Raw genomic sequence first — 21145 nt, forward strand, 5'->3', positions numbered from 1 at the left:
GACTCACAGCAAATTTAATTCATTTTGTCTGTTAAACACTAAATGTGTCACCAGAACTACCTCTGCAGGTTTACATATAACATTGGATAAGGACCACTGCAAATGAAAATGGTAAACACTTGTTCATGAATCTGTTCACTGCAACTAAGCTTATACTTGAGGGGATATTTCCTTTCTTTAAAGAACAACAAGTACCGTACCATTTTACTAATTGTTGCAGCCCGCCTCGTGGCCGTGTTCCTTAAGGCGTCGTTAGCTGGTGGCCAGCAGAGTAGGAGAGGCAGTGTTAATATGTAGTGAGGGCATATGACACTGTTGATGGTGATTTGTCTGTCGGATGGAGATGTTAAGCTCAGAGCAGAACCCTTGGTACTATTCGACAGTAGTAGGCTTCATGCCTCTCCCTTCCTAATATCATATACCACAACCATTCATTTCAACTCATTAACTCTCTGATGAGGTTGACGTCAGTAAGGCCATTCGGTCGCAAAAACTCCCTATGAAGGTTCATCTCGCTTCATACCCGACCCCGTAAAGGAACGGAACACTGGTTGGACATACAATTTTACCGACTGTTGTAAACTACAGTATGTAACAGAGTCCTGCAGCCAGACCCACCGCGCAGCACTTCAAACCCACGGGCTCCGGCAGCCCAGCCCGTGCAGTGCAGTTCTCTTCTGACGCGGCAGTGTACTGGCCCACAGCACTGGGCTCATACAGCCCACCGCAGTTCACCGCACTGGGCGGGCTCTGTAGAATAACGTTGAGTACTTCTCCACAATAATGTGCGCCGTCTGCAACGAAATGTTCACGTCACACTACTATTCGGATCATTCACTCTACGAATTTCCGTGCGCTAATAACATATTTTAAAGTAGGCTAATCGCATTTGAAAATCAAACGGTAGAGATTTCTCCTGCACTGTAATAATAATAATATAACAGGAAGGAATAGGAGCAATGAGGGAATAACAGAGAGGGTAAAGAAGATGCGATCAGCCTTCTGTATGACCAGAGATATATACAATAAAAAGAATGTATCTACAGACGCAAAGATTAGACATTACAAGGCAACGGTGAGAAATGCTTTATTATATGCTGCTGAGACAATAGCACTAGGAAGAAATGGTGCGGAACAACTAGAGAAAGAGGAAAGAAAAATATTGAGGAAAATACTAGGCCCTAAGAGAGGAGGTGAGAGATGGATGAGGAGACCCAGGGAAAAACTATACCGGAACATGAGAACAATCTCAGAAGAAATCAGACTGAAAAGAGCAAGGTTTGCGGGACATGTAATCAGGATGAATATGGATAGAATGACGAAAAGAGTATGGGAAACAACAGCGAGGACACGAGGAAAGACAGGAACCAAGTGGGTAGTTGAACTCCGAAAAGATTGGTCGGAATTGGGGATCAAGGTGGAAGAAAAGGAAAATTGGAGAAGCAAGTACATACCGACTAATATGCCAGAGATCAATGATAGGGATGGGTACAGGAAAAGGATTGAGAGTCACCAGTGGAGTAGACAAGAGAAGAGGATACTGAATATCTCGGAAGAAGAGCGGGAGAGAAGAAGAGAAAGGATGAAGAGGTTCTGGGAGGACAAGAAGAAAATGCAATCCATGAAGGAGCTGTCCGTGGTCCTACAGAGGCCGTAACGCAAGAAGAAGAAGATAATAATAATAATAATAATAATAATTGAAAACACAGAAACTTTATTATAAACTAATATTCGTTTGCAATTGACACCAAGTTAACTGAAAATGAATCTAAATAACACGAAGCATATTCATAGGACTTCATTCGCATTTACCTCAAAATAAAATACAAACAGAAATGATGTACAATATGCCAACAATAAAAAGAAACCTGAATATAGCTTTTACTTAGTGTGCGTAGTTTATTGGTCATTATTAATGGTGGTGGAATAGAATTACTGTGAATGAAAAGAAGAGCATCAGCAATTGTCTGGTTGTAGAAGAGAATGAAGCCCGCTGAACTGAAATTTCTCTCTGAAGCTGAACTTGATGCTTGCATACATATTACTTTCTTACCAATCTAGTGAAGTTTTGAATAGTTTTGTCTGTTTGTTCTCCAATAGGACGCTATATCCATCTTCTTCCATTCCACAATTTTGCTTTAAATATCTCCAGCTCATCTGTTGGAATAGGAGCATCATGAACGTCAATCCACGAAGAAAACTTCATTACTTTGGCAGGTTGTGGCATAGTCGTGGAGTCTAATGACACGGAAACATTAGAATGCTTGTCATTCAAGCACACCTCGTTCATCGTAAGTTCTATATTGTACCCGTAAAAAGTGTTCATATCTTTAAGGCGCTTGAAATTAAATTAACGAGCATGGATCTTATCCTAGGGAGTGGCTTTATCATTGGAGTTGGTACAGAGAGGGGTATAGTTATCAATTTTAGAGATTCTTTTGATAAATTGAGTTTATTGATCATCAAAAGCAAGTTCATATCACCTTCGTACAGCAGCATGGAAGTGTCGTGGCTGGTTGGTACCTCCGAGTCCTGGGATGGCGATGGACATCGCCTGGGCAGGGACCACACCTGCTCGGATGAGGAGTTCTGGAATGTCTCGAGGTTCTGGAATGTCTCGATGTTCTGGAATGTCTCAAAGATTGGCACACGTTCCAGGGTTCGATTTGGGACGTAATTCACACTTGAGTTTTCTGCACGGCACTCCACACATTCATGGCACTGTCTGAACAGATATGACCTTTTAATTATGGTTACTGCACTCTAGATATTAAATCAAAACATTCTGGAATAATCACTCGAAGAACAAGACGATTTTGACTTTGTACCGGTAGAGATGCAAGTTCATAACGCAAGCTTACTGTAAATTGGAATGTTCTAGAGGATTATAGACACCACAGTTCTTAATGCATAGTTTCTGAAGATTTAAAACACATTGGCAATGAACTGAATAAACAGCACTCGGAAACTGTCTTGTTCCGTCAATAGGCGAAGTGAATAGTCATTAAAGAAAATGATATTTGAAAGAAAAAGTCTGACTTCATAAATTATGGATTCACTCCAACTATTGGAAAGTTCTAGGCTTTCTGGGAACGCGACATGCGTATTCTGAATTGTCACAGTCTTTAATGAGGATAAGAATCAAAACACAAGCCCCAGTGCAGCACTTGGAAAGTATTGCATATTTCACATTTAAACGTAAATTCAATGAGGCACTTGGGAAAACAAGTCATATCGTTCACAAGAAAGTTTATGTTGGTAGGGCACAAGTTCACCCTACATGCTCGGAAAATTTCAATGTTCCAGAAATTGATTCACAAAATACAAGTTCGAATAAGTTCGAAACGTAAGTTCCATGTGGTACACAACACTCGTGGAAATTCAAAGTCCTTTCAATCGTCGTCGAATAACTAAGTTCCAATGTGTCAAAATATTAAAGTCCCAACACGACACTCGAAGAAAATAAAATTCCGATGTGTCAAAATATTAAAGTCCCAACACGACACCTGAAGAAAATAAAGTTCCGATGACAATGTTCCAGTATGTCACCTTAAGAAAGTAATAAAGTATTACCGTGACACTTGGCGAAAATAACTAAGTTCCAATGAGAAGCTTCAGAAAAATAACGAAGTTCCTATATGGCACTTTAAGAAAATATCAAAGTCCAATCACGACACACGAAAAATAACAAAGTTCCAATGTGTCAATATGACGAAGTTCCAACACGATGCTCGCAGAAAATAACAAAGTCCCAATCAGGCACTTCAAGAATATGATAAAGTCCCGACACAACACTTAGAGAAAATACCGAAGTTTCAATACTTGGATTTCGAAGACTGTCAACTATTAGTTCGACACACACAATACTCCTCCTGTCACCCGTGTCGCAGAGACGGCGGAGTGACAGATACTGAATTCGTAGGTTGGGTGGTCCTCCTTTTATACCCGTTCGCGTGGAAGTGTCTAGAACCCGGGTATTATCTACCCTTATAACTCCTATAATACTCGGTGGATTTTCTTGAAATCTTGACAGATGACGTCCATTGTAATGGTTTTTAAGATGGCAGTGTCGAAATAGCGATAAAGTAGTGCAAAATGTACTTTTGAGGGTAAGCTGGAACATTACCATATATGGTCGCGTATAGCTGGCTTACGGCGGCCACGTCGCTCGCTGGATACGTCACTGCGTTCGGCGGGCTGCCTACCTTCCACCTTGCGCAAAGTTCAACAAACATACTTCGGACTTCTCTCGTAGCGGCGTTCCCGGTACAATATCTAATCATAAAAAGACAAAATCAGTCCGACTCCTTTAATCTATACTAATATAATAAAGAGAGAGCACGAAATGTGTTAGTTTGTGTATATCTGGATGGTAATCTCAGAAACTACTGGACCGATTCTAAAAATCCTTTTACTAATGTAAATATACATTATCCCTGAGAGACATGGGCTGTATTTTATTTTCAAAACAATTCGAGGTGGAAGGAGATATAAAAAGAATAGGCTAATATAGGTGAAATATCGAATTTGTCGTGCAAGGACAAGACTAAGCTCATTTTAAGCCCCTTGACCCAAAGAACAAATCTCAGTAAGCCCTATGGGTCCGAAAACCATGTTTTAAGGCCCCAAAACCGACCGTTATGGAGATATTGGCGCCACACTACCCCTGCTCTCGGAATTGGATAAGGAAATGAACTGCCGTAACCTTAGCAACGCCAGCTCCAGGATTCTACAGCAATGAGATTATGCATGTACGTTTGGGCATGGCTGCCAACCAAAATTTGTACACATAATCCCCGAGCATATGTACAATATACTGTATCTCGAAAACTTAACACGTTACAGATGTGAAAATTAATATTTTTAATATTTTAAAAATAAATAAAAAACAACAGGTATTATTTGTTTTTTGAAAAACCACTTAACGTTGGGGCGGGGGGGACTGCAAAGGGGGTTGAATTAATTTTATTAGGGTACTGATATCTCAAAAACTGAAGTTGTTACAGGCGTAAAAATTAGTATTTAGAGTCTCCTTTAAGAAGAAATACGTATATGTTGCAGACGTGAAAATGGGTATTTGAAATCACGTTTAAAAATTAAAAAACACTCATTTTGGGGGGTAAAATTAACTTCGGAGGGGGGGTGTTGAAATAGGTTTTGAATTCTTTTTATGAGGATACAAATATCTCAAGAACTGAAGATGTTACAGTCGTGATAATTGGTATTTGGCAGCTCCTTTATCTTTTTGGTTTTCGGAAAAACCACTTAAGGGACTGAAAAGAATTGAAAAAGCAGGTGAATTTTTAAAATGAGTACTGGTATATCTACAGTGTATGTCAAAAACTTTACATAGTACAGACATGGAACTTGGTACTTGGAATGTCCTTTAAAAATGAATAAACATGTCACTCTTTTTTGTTTTCGGAAAATCCATGTAAGTGGGGATGGAGGAAGGGCCGATAAAGGGGTTGAATTCTTTTTATGCAGATACATAGCCTATATCTCAAAACCTGAAGATGTTACAGATGTGGAAATATGTATTTGTAATCTCCTTTAAAAATAAACTTTTTTTTTTAACTTGAGAGAAGACGTTCTCACGTGTACAGTTCTATGTCGCATGGTCATCTCAGCCCCAAAAGGCAATACCACACACTTGGTTTACAAAGAGTTTCTGGGGTAAATGAAACTCAGGGATTTTCAGATAATGTCTTAGTACAGTACCGAGGAACGATTACTTTTATCAAATTACGAAATCCACGCGAGAAGCCGCGGGTAACTGCTAGTGTGTACATAAAGTTCACTGCAGATCGTACAGCACACAAAATTAACATCTTTCCCATCACCGTCAACTGCAGGCTTGAATACCAACCAAATACTACTTTTAAGTGTAGGATCCGGTTCAGAAGTCTTGTATTGTGCGGTTTTTAGTTTGTTTGTTCTTTTTTTTTTACTTCACGATTTTTTGCCACGGTTTCCTTTCTTTTGGAACTACAGTCCACATTCGTTTCGGATAACAGGATAGATAGGGAAGTCAAAGTGAAAACCACAGCAAATTTGATCGGCTCCACTCGACCGTAATGCAACGCACTCCGCTGACACACAGTACACTGTACACATTGAAGCAGTCAGCCCATAGAACTATCACAGCGCTGTCCTTGGCTCACCGCGTACGAATGACATAGCGCTGGCCCAGACCGGCCCGTGCGATGACGTCACGGGCTTCTTATGTTCACGCCTTTCAAAGCCCATTGCAGCCTACTGCCGAAGCAGCTCATAGGCTGGACCTCTCTGCAGGACTCTGCTATGTATCCATTGTGTTGGTTCACCAATTTCTCCCATATCTACCAGATGAAACCTTCACGGACCAATAATTGATTCAATTTTTATGTTCTTTGCATTCAATCGTATGTCATCAACAGTGGTAGTCATTGAGACAACAGTTGTTCAATAAGAAATCCTGTCGCACCTAATCTTATCAGTGGTTTTCGGTGGATTACAATGGTCTTGTCACTAGGGGATGCTAGAGGCCTGCTGGCCACTCCTCAACCCTAACCCCAGGGCTTATGCTCCCAGACCCCCCAACCCAATGGTCTTGTCACTAGCCAGACCTACCCAATCGAGAACATCATGTTAGCTGCGCTGTAAACATCTCTTTCATAAACCAGTTTTTAAAGCTTTACCAAAATTATCCACCATTTCTCTTTTTTCTTCACAATTTGTTTTGCATCACACCAATACAGTTCGGTCTTAAGGCAACAATGGGATAAAAAAGGGCTAGGAGGGGGAAGGATGTGGCCGTGTATTGAAGTAAGATACAATCCCAGCAATTGCCTGGTGTGAAAATGGGTGGAGGAAATCTTCAATTTCCCAATACCTTCAGCCATGACGTCACTTGACTTATACCAGATGTTCTCTGAAGGGCAGTATTCTGTCAAGTGTGACCCCCAAGAAACTCTGGATATTTATTATTGACTAGAAGACTGTTCTCAAACTGAATATTCAGTTCGCAGCTGGCGTACTTCTTGCTGAAGTGAAAAAATGCTGCTTCAGTTTTATAAGGATTATGTGTAAATCTCCACTGTCAAAAATACGGTAACTATTTACATCCATGACGTGTCCCCTGAAGAACTGAAGCTTAGAAGATAAAGGTAGCCAGATAATCCAAGCGATGTGATTTAATTACATAACTACGAGTGAAACTCTTGAACCAATAACATTACACAACACTTGCCCCTGATGCTTTCATTATGGTACTTTGTTCCAAAACTTTTAAAATATCTAATAATCATAAAATGCTGTGCCTATTTGTACTATTATTCTTTTTTTTTTTGCTAACAGCTTTACTTTGCACGTCGCAGTGATGGGATAGGAAAGGGCTAGGACTGGAAACGAAGCGGCCATGGCCTTAATTAAGGTACAGCCCCAGCATTTGCCTAGTGTGAAAATGGGAAAGCACGGAAAACCATCTTCATGGCTGCCAACAGTGGGGTTCGACACCGCTATCCCCCGGATGCAAGCTCAAGCTGAGCACTCCTAACAGCACGGCCAACTCGCCCGGCATACTATTATTCTAGGAAGTAACCAGGCTGTACTATACAATTTGTATGTCCACTCTATATCATACTTAAGATAACAATAATGGGTGAAACTTTATTAATTAGTTTGCAAAAGACAGTTCAAGAATACATGGCACAGCTCACCTGCCAAGTTAGGAACTTAAAACAGACTAGTGACAGGAACATGACAGAATCTGAGATACGTCTAGCTAGCGACAAGAACATAACAGAATACAACATACGTCCGACTAGTAACAAGAACACGGCAGAACATGAGACACGTCTGGCTAGTAACAAGAACATGACAGAATATGAGATATGTTTGGCTAGTGACAAGACCATTAGTCTGGATTGGTTATGTCCATCTAGTGACAGGACCATGCGCTGGGGGGCAAGGAAACGGGCCTATAGTACCCCCACAAACTAGACCATTGAATAGTTACGTCGTGGATACTGCAACTGCATCTGGCACACGGCACAAATCTTTCAAACACCGTGGTTTCATTCACAGAATGTGGTGGTGTGCACCACATATGATGTAAGCTCTATTGGAAATAATAAGAACGGTCCTGGAGCCATTAGTAACACAGGAATTTCAGAGACTGACACAGCATCTGTTTTAATTTCTCTGTTAAAGTATGAAAATTTCTAGGGGCAAGTTGGTGGGTCACTGGCAAGCACAGAGGAAGGATCCTTTCTCTCATCCACTTTAGACATCGTTTCATCATTTTTAGCATAAATTTCACCTTCCTAAAAGTGTGAAAGAGCTAATAAAGTGTAACCCAATCATGATAATGATTATGAGTAGTTCAGAATGGCCTTCTAAACTCACAATGGTAGGCTGAAGATGCTAAAGTACATTAGCCTCTATTGACCAGAATATAAAAGAACTCCTGTAGTAAAAAAACTATAGTAATACGTAGTCTCCAAAAAACATGAGAGGATTTAGTCACAACATAAAACCAATAATATTATTAATTACAAGCAGTTGCTCATTAATGCTGGCTGCTTATACAAGTGCATTCAATTACAGAATGTTCCTAATAAGGAAAGAACTTCAAAAATAAAATTTAAAGATATCTCACATTAAACCATGCTTATAAATGATATTATGAAAGTTAGAGGCTACTACACCACACTAATGAGAAATTTTCAGCATGAACAGACAGGTTTGGTTGTTGAAATAATCACTTTCAAGTTCTTCACCTGGAAGTCCACAAGTTACAGCAGTAATATTTATCAAAGCTAATTTAATTCTCATAATGTTTTTGGTAGGTTTACATAATGTCTCAGTTTGTAATTTTGACAAGTCACTTTTTCATAGCTTTGTGTTGCTTATGAAACTAATATGGGACAAAGTCGTATTCGGTTACCAGTATCGGTATTAAATATATCTCCCTATGAGATTGAGATGGACGGTGGTGGTGATTGTTTTCAGAGGAAGTACAAGTATGCAACCCTCTATATTACACTAATAGGAGAGAAAATGGAAGCGATCCGAAACTTCGAAAAATGAAGGTGTCGGTTAAAAACTGCACGTCTGTAGACAATGAAAATAGCGTACGGTAACGGTACGTAACTACTCAATACAGGAGCACATAGCAATTATCAGCAACACACTACCGAAGAAATAATACTCTTGGTGCTTACCATAGGATGGTTCTGAGCAGTTCTCAAAAGTGATAGCGGCAACTGCAAAAAAAGAAAAAGAAAAAATCAACCAGTCACCAGCACTATCACGAAATATGTCATTTCCCCGCATTTGGAAGGTAAGGTTAAGTAGTACAGACTGCGAGTACACAGTCTCTACAAAGAAATATAACTTACACAGTACAAAAAATAAAATATTAACTTACCATTTTCCATTCACATAATATTAATTTCAACACTAGAATAAAACTCTCCAGCTATTTATCATCTCACTTTATATATAATACTTGCCCCATTCAAACATTCCAAAAAGGAACACAACAACAAAACAAATGAAGGAAATACTTCTTCTTCTTCTTCTCTTACTGCTTGGCGGGGGGGGGGGGGTGAGGAGTTGTTTTTTTTTTTAATGTTACCCAGTCACAAATCAGTGGTATAATTATCCTGTTTTTGTGTTTGAAAAGGCCGGTCTCCACTGATTAACATGTTAAATGTTAGAAGTGTTGAATGTTAACTGGTGACACCATCGACATGTTAAGTGTTAAATTTTAAATGTTGAATACTGTTTCATTTAACATTGTGTCTACACTTAATAAACATGTGTAGTGTAGTGTAGATACATTGTAGTATAGATACAGTACATTTATCTTTCGTGTGTATCTGTTAGACCGTAATACTAATAATAATCTGTCTAAGCAATTAGCTTCGTTGGTAATCTTTGAGTACGGTAGTTCTTGCAAATTTCATTTCTGTTGTGCTTAGTAGTGACATACGGTACGGTACCGATATCATAATTAGGATACGTCTGAAAGTAGTTTAAAATTACTGTAGTGTACTGTACAGTAGTATACGAGTAATATATATTAGAATTTAGTGTGCTTATTTTATTATTGTAAAAAATTTGTTTACTACTGGTGTAGTAGAGGTATCCGTAGAAACTCTTACTAAAATACTGTTGTTGTACTTAGGATAGGCTTAATTGCAGTTTGGAATTGTGTAGTTCTTGTGTATTACTTTCGATATTCAGTAATTAACAGCAGTTTTTATCCTCTTAGGGGTTGTAGGATAAAAAAATAGAGCACGACTAAGTAGTATTGTAATGTAGTCGTATATAAATTACCTTATTGTTGTGTACTATCCCAGACAATATATCCCTCCGTTCATTTATTTTTTGCAAATAAGTTATTTTATATTTAATTTCATTTTTTTCCATAAAGAATGGCTAAGGAGCGCGAGTATACGAACTGTGGGTGTGGCGAGGCATTGAGGGGTATGAGGGAGGAGTTGGAAAGTTTGAGGGAGATAATTAGGATTCTCACAGAAGAGAAAGGAAGATAGGACTCCCTCAAATAATGTACAGGTTACAGTAGGTGTACAAGAGTGAGGGGAAGGAAAGGGAGGAGTTATAGAAGACAGGTGGTCTAATGTTCTAAGGGAAAGGGGATTGCAGGCTAAGGGCTCTATTCAGGATCAGAATTCAGGACAGGTGTCTGTGCGAAATCGGTACGAGTCACTCCAGGTAAAACAACAGAGGGAAGATGAAGGACAGGGAACTGTTGCTGAGATGTGTGGAAGTAGGAGGAAGGGAAATGGTAGGAAAGGGAAATGTAGAGTAGAGGATAGGAAAAGACAGATGGAACAGGGTCATAGGAAGGAGAAAAGGGAGGAGGAAGTAGATTCTGCAGCTGTCAGGAAAGATAGGGCTGACCAGGAGGGAAGGGGATCAAATGAGGTGGGTAGGGTTGAGGCTCTGGTCATGGGAGATTCCATCGTTAGACATGTGGGGAAAGTGTGTGGAGGAAAGGGAACCAGGGTAGAATGTTATCCAGGAATTAGGTTGAGGCAGATGTTGAGGAAAGTAGAAGAGAGGGAGGAGGGGTAGGAGAAGGTGGTAGTGTTTCACGTTGGTACCAACAACGTAAGGCAAGCTGATATACGTACCAACATAGTTGGAGATGTGTGGGATCTGGTAAATGCAGCACGGGTGAAGTTTAAGAAAGCGGAAATTGTTATTAGTGGAATACTGTGTAGGAGGGATACTGACTGGAGGATGATTGGGGATTTAAATGAGACTATGGAATGGGTATGTGGGAAGCGGGGAGTGAAATTTCTAGACCCTAATGGGTGGGTAGGAGATAGGGATCTGCGCTCGGATGGCCTTCAATTTAAACCGCAGTGGTACGTATAAGTTAGGAAATTTGTTTGGAAGGGTAATAGGGAGGTACATTCAGGGAAACGGGATGGCCTAGGGAGCAGTGATAAGGGAACAGGGAACTGGAAATCAAGTAGGGATGACATAAAATTGTTAGTGTTGAACTGTAGAAGTATTGTAAAGAAAGGAATAGAATTAAGTAATTTAATAGATATATATTTACCAGATATTGTAATAGGAGTTGAATCATGGCTGAGAAATGATATAATGGATGCAGAAATTTTCTCAAGGCACTGGAGTGTGTATCGTAGAGATAGGATAGGAATGGTGGGTGGGGGAGTGTTCATTCTGGTGAAAGAAGAATTTGTAAGCTACGAAAAAGTTAAAGATGAGACACATGAAATTCTAGGTGTAAGGCTCATTTCTAAAGATAATAGGCAACTTGATACATTTGGAGTGTACAGATCGGGAAAGGGTAGCAGTCATGCGGATTCAGAATTATTCGATAGGATAGTCAGCTACGTGGGAAACAACATGGAAAGAAATGTGATTGTAGCGGGAGATCTGAATTTTCCAGATGTAAATTGGGAAGGAAATGCGAACGACAGGAAGCATGACCAACAAATGGCAAATAAGTTAATATGGGAAGGACAGCTGATTCAGAAAGTGATGGAACCAACCAGAGGGAAAAATATCCTGGATGTCGTGCTGATAAAACTAGATGAGCTCTATAGGGAAACTGAAGTAATAGATGGTATTAGTGATCATGAAGCTGTTTTTGTGGTAGTTAAAAATAAATGTGATAGAAAGGAAGGTCTTAAAAGTAGAACTGTTAGGCAGTACCATATGGCTGATGAAGCAGGCATGAGGCAGTTTCTAACTATGATCGCTGGAAAACGGTAAATAAAAATGTAAACAGACTCTGGGATGGGTTTAAAGAAATTGTTGAGGAATGCGAAAACGGGTTTGTACCTTTAAGGGTGGTAAGGAATGGTAAAGACCCACCTTATTATAATAGAGAAATAAAGAGACTAAGAAGGAGGTGCAGACTGGAAAGAAATAGAGTTAGAAATGGCTGTGGAAGTAAGGAGAAATTGAAGGAACTTACTAGAAAATCGAATCTAGCAAAGAAGGCAGCTAAGGATAACATGATGGCAAGCATAATTGCCAGTCATACAAATATTAGTGAAAAATGGAAGGGTATGTATAGGTATTTTAAGGCAGAAATAGGTTCCAAGAAGGACATTACAGGAATAATTAATGAACAAGGGGAGTGTGTATGTGAGGATCTTCAAAAGGCAGAAGTATTCAGTCAGCAGTATGTAAAGATTGTTGGTTACAAGGATGATGTCGAGATAGAGGAGGAGACTAAGGCCAAAGAAGTAATAAAATTTACATATGATAACAATGACATTTACAATAAGATAGAAAAGTTGAAAACTAGAAAAGCGGCTGGAATTGATCTGTTTTCTGAGGATATACTAAAGACAATGGGTTGGGATATAGTACCATACCTGAAGTACTTATTTGATTATTGTTTGGTCGGAGGAGCTATACCAGATGAACGGAGAGTTGCTATAGTAGCCCCTGTGTATAAAGGAAAGGGTGATAGACATAAAGCTGAAAATTACAGGCCAGTAAGTTTGACATGCATTGTATGTGAGCTTTGGGAAGGCATTCTTTCTAATTATATTAGACATGTTTGTGAAATTAATAACTGGTGCGATAGAAGGCAATTCGGTTTTAGGAAAGGTTATTCTACTGAAGCTCAACTTGTAGGATTCCAGCAAGATATAGCAGATATCTTGAATTCTGGAAGTCAAATAGACTGTATCGCGATTGACCTGTCTAAAGCATTTGATAGGGTGGATCATGAGAGACTACTGGCAAAAATTAGTGCAATTGGACTAGACAAAAGAGTGGCTGAATGGGTTGCTATATTTCTAGAAAATAGATCTCAGAGAATTAGAGTAGGTGAAGCTTTATCTGACCCTGTAATACTTAAGAGAGGAATTCCTCAAGGCAGTATTATCGGACCTTTATGTTTTCTTATATATATAAATGATATGAGTAAAGGAGTGGAATCGGAGGTAAGGCTTTTTGCGGATGATGTTATTCTCTATAGAGTGATAAATAAGTTACAAGATTGTAAGCAACTGCAACGTGACCTCGAAAATGTTGTGAGATGGACAGCAGGCAATGGTATGTTGATAAACAGGGTTAAAAGTCAGGTTGTGAGTTTCACAAATAGGAAAAGTCCTCTCAGTTTTAATTACTGAGTTGGTGGGGTGAATGTTCCTTTTGGGGATCATTGTAAGTATCTAGGCGATATAAGTAAAGATCTTCATTGGGGTAATCACATAAATGGGATTGTAAATAAAGGGTACAGATCTCTGCACATAGTTATGAGGGTGTTTAGGGGTTGTAGTAAGGATGTAAAGGAGAGTGCATATAAGTCTCTGGTAAGACCCCAACTAGAGTATGGTTCCAGTGTATGGGACCCTCACCAGGATTACCTGATTCAAGAACTGGAAAAAATCCAAAGAAAAGCAGCTCGATTTGTTCTGGGTGATTTCCGACAAAAGAGTAGCGTTACAAAAATGTTGCAAAGTTTGGGTTGGGAAGAATTGAGAGAAAGAAGAAGAGCTGCTCGACTAAGTGGTATGTTCCGAGCCGTCAGCGGAGAGATGGCGTGGAATGACATTAGTAGACGAATAAGTTTGAATGGTGTTTATAAAAGTAGGAAAAATCACAATATGAAGATAAAGTTGGAATTCAAGAGGACAAACTGGGGCAAATATTCATTTATAGGAAGGGGAGTTAGGGATTGGAATAACTTACCAAGGGAGATGTTCAATAAATTTCCAATTTCTTTGAAATCATTTAGGAAAAGGCTAGGAAAGCAACAAATAGGGAATGTGCCACCTGTGCGGCTGTCCTAAATGCAGATCAGTATTGATTGATTGATGTCAAACTTTACTTTCTTTGTTTATATATGGGTAGTTCATCATATCAATTTGCGGTAATACATTTAGGTGGTGTCTAGTATTTTCAAACAAGGAAAATGGACTCAGATGAAGAGGATTTGGCCTTTGTTATTACCACTGTTGCTTCTTGTTTTGATTTAGAAATGCAGTTATTAGATACATTTTCTCCCCTCATCCTGCTCATTGCTTCGAAAGCAAACATCTTTGAAGTATAAACTTCGTCTGCTCTCGCCCCCCGACTTCCGACTTTTTCTGATTTTTTGCAATAATCCACTGTACTGGGAGCGGAGGGACGCTAGATTTTTTTATTCACTCGCAGGAATAATTATAGATAATTTAGAGTTCCTGGAAACTGTCGGCTTTGTTCGCTTTATCTCTGTATACCTTTGATGAGACATCCCACAAATAAGGCCTTTCTATTATGTCATCAATTAAGTCCAAAATAATCTTGCTCCACTCCATTTCTGACTATAAATTTCAGTATAGTGCAGAGAGAACGACACTCGTGCGCGTACCGGTAGCGGTACTGGATTTGTAGCTTATAACAAAAAGAATGAGTGTTGCGGAGTGTTGTAACTATAATCCTGCTTCACGAGAAGCACGTCGTTTGCGTCGTCTGGCTATATGTTGATATGGAAACGGCAAAGAAGTTGCCGAAGCTGTGCCAACATCTCACGAACAACGAATTGACTTGACGTGTTTTCCACTTGGAGCGGAAAACACGCCTACATGTTAAAAGTGTTAACCTCAACATTCTGAGTTAACATGCAAAGTCAATTGGAAGACACAATCACAATATACATGTCAATTGTAACATGTTAAATTTAACATGTTGGTGTTAAATGTTAATCAGTGGAGACCGACCTAAAGGTTTCCACACAAAATTCACTCAGTAATAAACTACTCACTTACTTATCTACACCACACATTTATGTGTGGGAGCTATGAAACAAATCGTAGACAGTTGCCGCAGTCAGAAATAATTATCTGTAATCCTCATATTGATGATGTACAAATTTTATATACCGGTATTGTATGTGTTTATATGCTCAACCATTTACTAATAATATTATATACACAAACTATATTTTGATGTGTAAGTGCCCGCCAGTATGTAATGTCCTGTACAATTCCTATGTATGACCGAGCTCGATAGCTGCAGTCGCTTAAGTGCGGCCAGATCCAGTATTCGGGAGATAGGTGGTTCGAACCCCACCGTCGGTAGCCCTGGAGATGGTTTTCCGTGGTTTCCCATTTCACACCAGGCAAATGCTGGGGCTGTACCTTAATTAAGGCCACGGCCGCTTCCTTCCCAGTCCTAGCCCTTTCCTGTCCCATCGTCACCATAAGACTTATCTGTGTCGGTGCGACGTAAAGCCAATAGCAACAACAATGCCTATGTATGAGCCTGCAGGCTCGTTGGAATTAATTGAATAAATGAATGAATGAATGAATGAATGAATGAATGAATGAATGAATGAATGAATGAATGAATAACAAAGAAATGCAGGAGTGTAAAGTCTTTAGGAATAAAACAAAAGAAGATGGTCTGTTTACAAAATTAATTTAGCGTGATCAAGAAACTGGTTTATTAGTTTAAGTATATCCGAAGAAGGTTCGAATAATAAACAAGAAACACTTGTTGGCATGTGGAATTTTACTAATTGTTTGAATAAGATACGTTGGGAGGAAGAATATTGAGGACATTCGAAAAGTAGATGATGACTATCGCCTTCGGGGTTTCCACATATACAGTAAGGGAGATTAGAGATGTTAAAACGGTATTTATATAAAGGGGTCAGTGCATGATTGAAACGTAATCGTATAATGTTGGTAATATATCGTCGTGTGTATGAGCCTTTTAGATACCAAGGTTTCAATGGAATATTAGGTTGTAATTGGTAATAGAACTGTCCTTTCGTACATGAGGTATGTTATTCTGCCAAGTTTGTAAAGCGTCACCTTTTAGAATAGGAAAATAATCAGTAAGAGGAATCTCAATCTGAAGAGGTTCTGAAGAATAGTTACTTTTTTCTTTCGCGGCAAGATCAGCTTTGTCGTTACTTGGGAGTGCTGAATGTCTTTTTATCCATATTAGTATAAGGTAGATACCCGAACTATCTAATTGATGTAGAAGGTGTTTAACATTATATAAATATCCATTGTACGAATGTATATTGGGACTTAGAGATTGTAGTACGCTTTGGGAGTCTGTAAATATGTTTACTTTTTTGAAGGAATATTGTTGGACATATAATAATGCTTGCCTAATTCCAAAGAGTTCAGCTGTAGAGACAGAGATATTATTTGGGAGATGATACTGAAAACTTGTTAACGTATTTGAGTCAGAAAAGGCCCCGCCTACGCCTCGCTGGGATTTTGATCCATCTGTATAAATGTTCACGTCACATCCGATTGACGAGATTTTGAGCTTCTTATTCGGCGAAGTAAACAACGGGGTATATAGTGAGCGATTAGGGGGCCATATATGGGGAAGTAATAATAATATGGGGCATAAAGTTTAAACTGTTGTAAGGAAAAGAATGCATTGATAACTGAGAAGAACGTAAAACTGAGAAGCGTAGAAAATTCATCTCAACATAAGCTTCCGTTTTTGGAGGGCGTTGGCGATAGTATTCGTGGAGAAATTGCAGCTTCGGTATAAGGGTGGAACGGGATAGGGCGAGATGTTTCAGTATATATTTTTTTTGCAAGCACGAGGCGTCTAATAACAAGGGGACATTCACTTGTTTCGACAAGTAGCGCATTAGTGGGAGTTGTTTTTAGGGCGCCGATGCAATGTCTTAAGGCTTGATGTTGAATTACATTAAGTTGAGATAAGGTGGTTTCAGACTCTGTATCAGTAATATGAGCGCTGTAATCCAAATATGAGCGTATAGTTGTCCGATAGAGCGTTAACGCAATTGAGGGTTCTGCTCCCCACTGACGTCTTGTACCGGTAACTGTTTTTAAAATTTTGAGATAACTATCTGCTTTTCGTCGTAAGGTCTGAATGTGTTGTTTCCAAGTTAGATTACGATCAAGAAGTATGCCTAAATAGGTATGGCGGGTGGTGGTAGGAATACAGAAGCCATCGAAGGAAATAGGACTATTATCAAATGAGCGTTTGTGTGTGAATACCGTTGCAGTGCACTTTGAAATAGAAAGATGAAGGTTGTGTCAGTTGAACCATTTAATATGTCGCTCATGAGAGTTGCTATTGCTTGTCTACATTCATCAATGCTTGTATGTATAACATTGATGACTAAGTCGTCAGCAAAAGCTAAAACTCTATCAAGCGGTGTTATGATCTGTTCTAAGTCACTCATACATAGGGCAAATAATGTTCCACTTAATATTGAACCTTGAGGCAAACCATGCGATGTCTGTCGACTCGGAACATGGTAGTGTGATGATTTAATCGTAAATGTACGATACGAAAATAATTGATGCGGCATAAATAAGAATTTGAAAGGAAATCCCATTGCAGCCAGTTTTTCCCATAGGAGGTGTAACGGTACCGAATCATAGGCACCTTTTATATCAAGAAATATAGCAATAGTGCTATGTTTCCTCCAGTGGGCTAACAGAATATCAAGAAGAAGTATATTAATCGGATCTTGGGTATTACGACCTTTTATGAAGGCATATTAAATTTGGGAAAAAAGAAATTATAGTCAAACAACCATTCCAGTCGTTGTAGTATGATTTTACAAAAGGGTTTGCGTATGCAGGAACTCAATACTATTCCGCGGAAATTCTCGGGGGTATCGGGAAGTTTATGTGTTTTTAGTATGGGTTTTAAATGAAAATCGTTCCATTGAGTGGAGATGCGTGTAGTGTGTACAATTTCATTATAATAATTAAGTAGTAGAAGTTGTGCCTGTGATGGAAGTAGTCGCAGCAATCTGTAAGTTATAGAATCCGAACCAGGGGAAGAACTGTTTGCAGATAACAGCACAGCTCGTAATTCATTTAATTGCATTGGTTGTATTAACGTAGAAAAATAAGAGTGTGTCGCGTAGGAGGGGGACGGGAGTTGAGGTACCGTATAATCTGGAGTGAGGGAATTAAGAAAGGAGCAGAGAATAGGTAGTTGTGATTGATGATGAGAGGCTCTTGTAATCATTCGTATAGCATTCCATAATTGGGTCGCTGGGAGAAGTTAATGATGATATGAATGCTTTCCAGGCATTCTTCTGTTGGGTGACGAATTGAATGCTGTAGCACACATGTTGTATTACTAAACAGCGATGATTACTCTGGTAGTGGACTGTAGTTTGGTTAAGCACGTGAGAAGACCATAGGACCGAGTCATGCATCAATATTACACGTAAATAAAACTTTTATTACAATTAAACAATACAATCAATACTGATCTGCATTTAGGGCAGTCGCCCAGGTGGCAGATTCCCTATCTGTTGCTTTCCTAGCCTTTTCCGAAATGATTTCAAAGAAATTGGAAATTTATTGAACATCTCCCTTGGTAAGTTATTCCAATCCCTAACTCCCCTTCCTATAAATGAATATTTGCCCCAGTTTGTCCTCTTGAATTCCAACTTTATCTTCATATTGTGATCTTTCCTACTTTTATAGACGCCATTCAAACCTATTCGTCTACTAATGTCATTCCACGCCATCTCTCCGCTGACAGCTCGGAACATACCACTTAGTCGAGCAGCTCGTCTTCTTTCTCTCAATTCTTCCCAACCCAAACATTGCAACATTTTTGTAACGCTACTCTTTTCTCGGAAATCACCCAGAACAAATCGAGCTGCTTTTCTTTGGATTTTTTCCAGTTCTTGAATCAGGTAATCCTGGTGAGGGTCCCATACACTGGAACCATACTCTAGTTGGGGTCTTACCAGAGACTTATATGCACTCTCCTTTACATCCTTACTACAACCCCTAAACACCCTCATAACCATGTGCAGAGATCGGTACCCTTTATTTACAATCCCATTTATGTGATTACCCCAGTGAAGATCTTTCCTTATATTAACACCTAGATACTTACAATGATCCCCGAAAGGAACTTTCACCCCATCAACGCAGTAATTAAAACTGAGAGGACTTTTCCTATTTGTGAAACTCACAACCTGACTTTTAGCCCCGTTTATCAACATACCATTGTCTGCTGTCCATCTAACAATATTTTCGATTAACAAACTGCATAGAAATTATTTACACATTAACAATGAACTGAAATGCCTGGATGGCTATTAAGTTAGAGGCCATGTGGCCGCGAATGCTTCTCTAGCCGACATGTTGTCTTGTTCGAGCCTGTCTCTTTTTCTTGCCGGAAAAAAGATGCATTCTGGACACTCAATAGAGACGCGGACAAGAGCGCGCTCTGTATAAATTTTCTAAGAGGACGGAACATTCTCCCCTCTGTTGATTGCATTCAATCAAGACAAAATACAATTTCAATGAAAATAACACTAACATAAAACAAAATGTCATCAGAATACAAATACATAATAATAAATGTTGCACTTAAATGAACGTCAATCACTAATTAACATAGATAAAATGAAACAGAACTGTACACTGGTGTGCAGGCTGATGCATTGTTTTGTTTACAGCTGCACAATGAGAGTTTTTGAATTGTTCATTTGTTAAATGACTGTACAATATAACTACAAATACAACTTTATACACCAATCAACTCACTGACACTGTAAGGAATCATATTGTCATTAAAAAGAAAACACTACTCGATGGTAAGGGGACACAACTTCACTATTGGTCTCTTGAAATTTCCATGAGCAGTTTTTATGGTGACTGCTCGCACAAGTCCATCGAGACCTGGGTGAAGTTCCTCAACCACACCTAGTCTGCACTGAAGCGGGGTAAATTGTCCTACTTGATAACCACCACTGCTCCAAGTTGTATACAAGGTTGCTGGGAGGCCCACTTTGGCCTGTTTTGTAGTTGGGTTAAGTATTCCTTATGCCATCTGGTCCAAAAGTGTTGCACCATTTGCTGCATCCGTTTCCATGCTGAAAGTTTATTGCTGGGTACAAGTGTCAGATTGGTTTCAGGAATGGAATTCAAACTGTTACCAGTAAGAAAATGACCTGGAGTCAAGGGTTGAGGGTCAGTCGGATCTGAGGATAGGACTGTAAGTGGACGAGAATTTAAACAGGCTTCAATTTGTGTGAGCACAGTACTAAGCTCTTCAAATGTTAATGATGAGTTTCCCACAACTCGGTGCAAATGATATTTAACTGACTTGATGCCAGCTTCCCATAATCCTCCAAAATGGGCTGAACGAGGTGGAATGTAATGCCAGTTGATACCCTTGTTTGCCAGATTGCTTACAACTTCCTCTTGATGCTGCGGTGATGCCATGAATTGGTGAAGATCTTTTAATTCTCTATCGGCTCTAATAAACGTAGTAGCATTGTCACTGTAGATATCTGCGGGCTTTCCTCTTCTGGCTATGAAACGGCGAAGTGCGGCTAAGAAGGCATCTGTAGTAAGACTGCTGACTACTTCCAAATGTACAGCCTTTGTCGTGAAGCAAACAAATAGTGCGATGTATGCCTTGATACGGACATTGCTCCTCTTGTTAATTGGGCGAAGTAGAATAGGACCTCCATAATCAATGCCACAAACACTGAATGGACGTGCTGGTTGAACTCTATGCTCAGGATAGTCAGCCATGAGTTGATGACTAGTTACGCCTTTCAATTTGTAACATGTTACGCATTTGTGCACTTGCTGTCTGGCTACATTTCTGCCATACAGAATCCAATAACGTTGACGAAGGGTTGCTAACAACAATGCTGGTCCTG

At 39.4% G+C, this 21145-nt stretch overlaps 1 protein-coding gene across 2 annotated transcripts in view; it reads right to left on the reverse strand.

Moving 5' to 3' along the window:
• LOC136882818 (U6 snRNA-associated Sm-like protein LSm4) overlaps positions 1-9559 on the reverse strand; it is a 79741-nt gene extending 70182 nt beyond the window's left edge. The window contains exons 1-2 of one of the 2 annotated variants that reach the window (XM_068225702.1): positions 9498-9559; positions 9207-9248 (exon numbers count right to left, since the gene is read on the reverse strand). In XM_068225702.1, the coding sequence (XP_068081803.1) occupies positions 9207-9209 (3 nt within the window). In that variant the 5' untranslated portion in view covers positions 9210-9248; positions 9498-9559. Of the gene's footprint in view, positions 1-9206; positions 9249-9412 lie in introns of both variants that reach the window. The other variant, XM_068225701.1, reaches the window with a different exon arrangement.
• Positions 9560-21145: the final 11586 nt, after the last annotated feature.

The sequence above is a fragment of the Anabrus simplex genome, chromosome 1, assembly GCF_040414725.1.
Source record: "Anabrus simplex isolate iqAnaSimp1 chromosome 1, ASM4041472v1, whole genome shotgun sequence".
In the NCBI taxonomy this organism is placed as follows: Eukaryota; Metazoa; Arthropoda; class Insecta; order Orthoptera; family Tettigoniidae; genus Anabrus; species Anabrus simplex.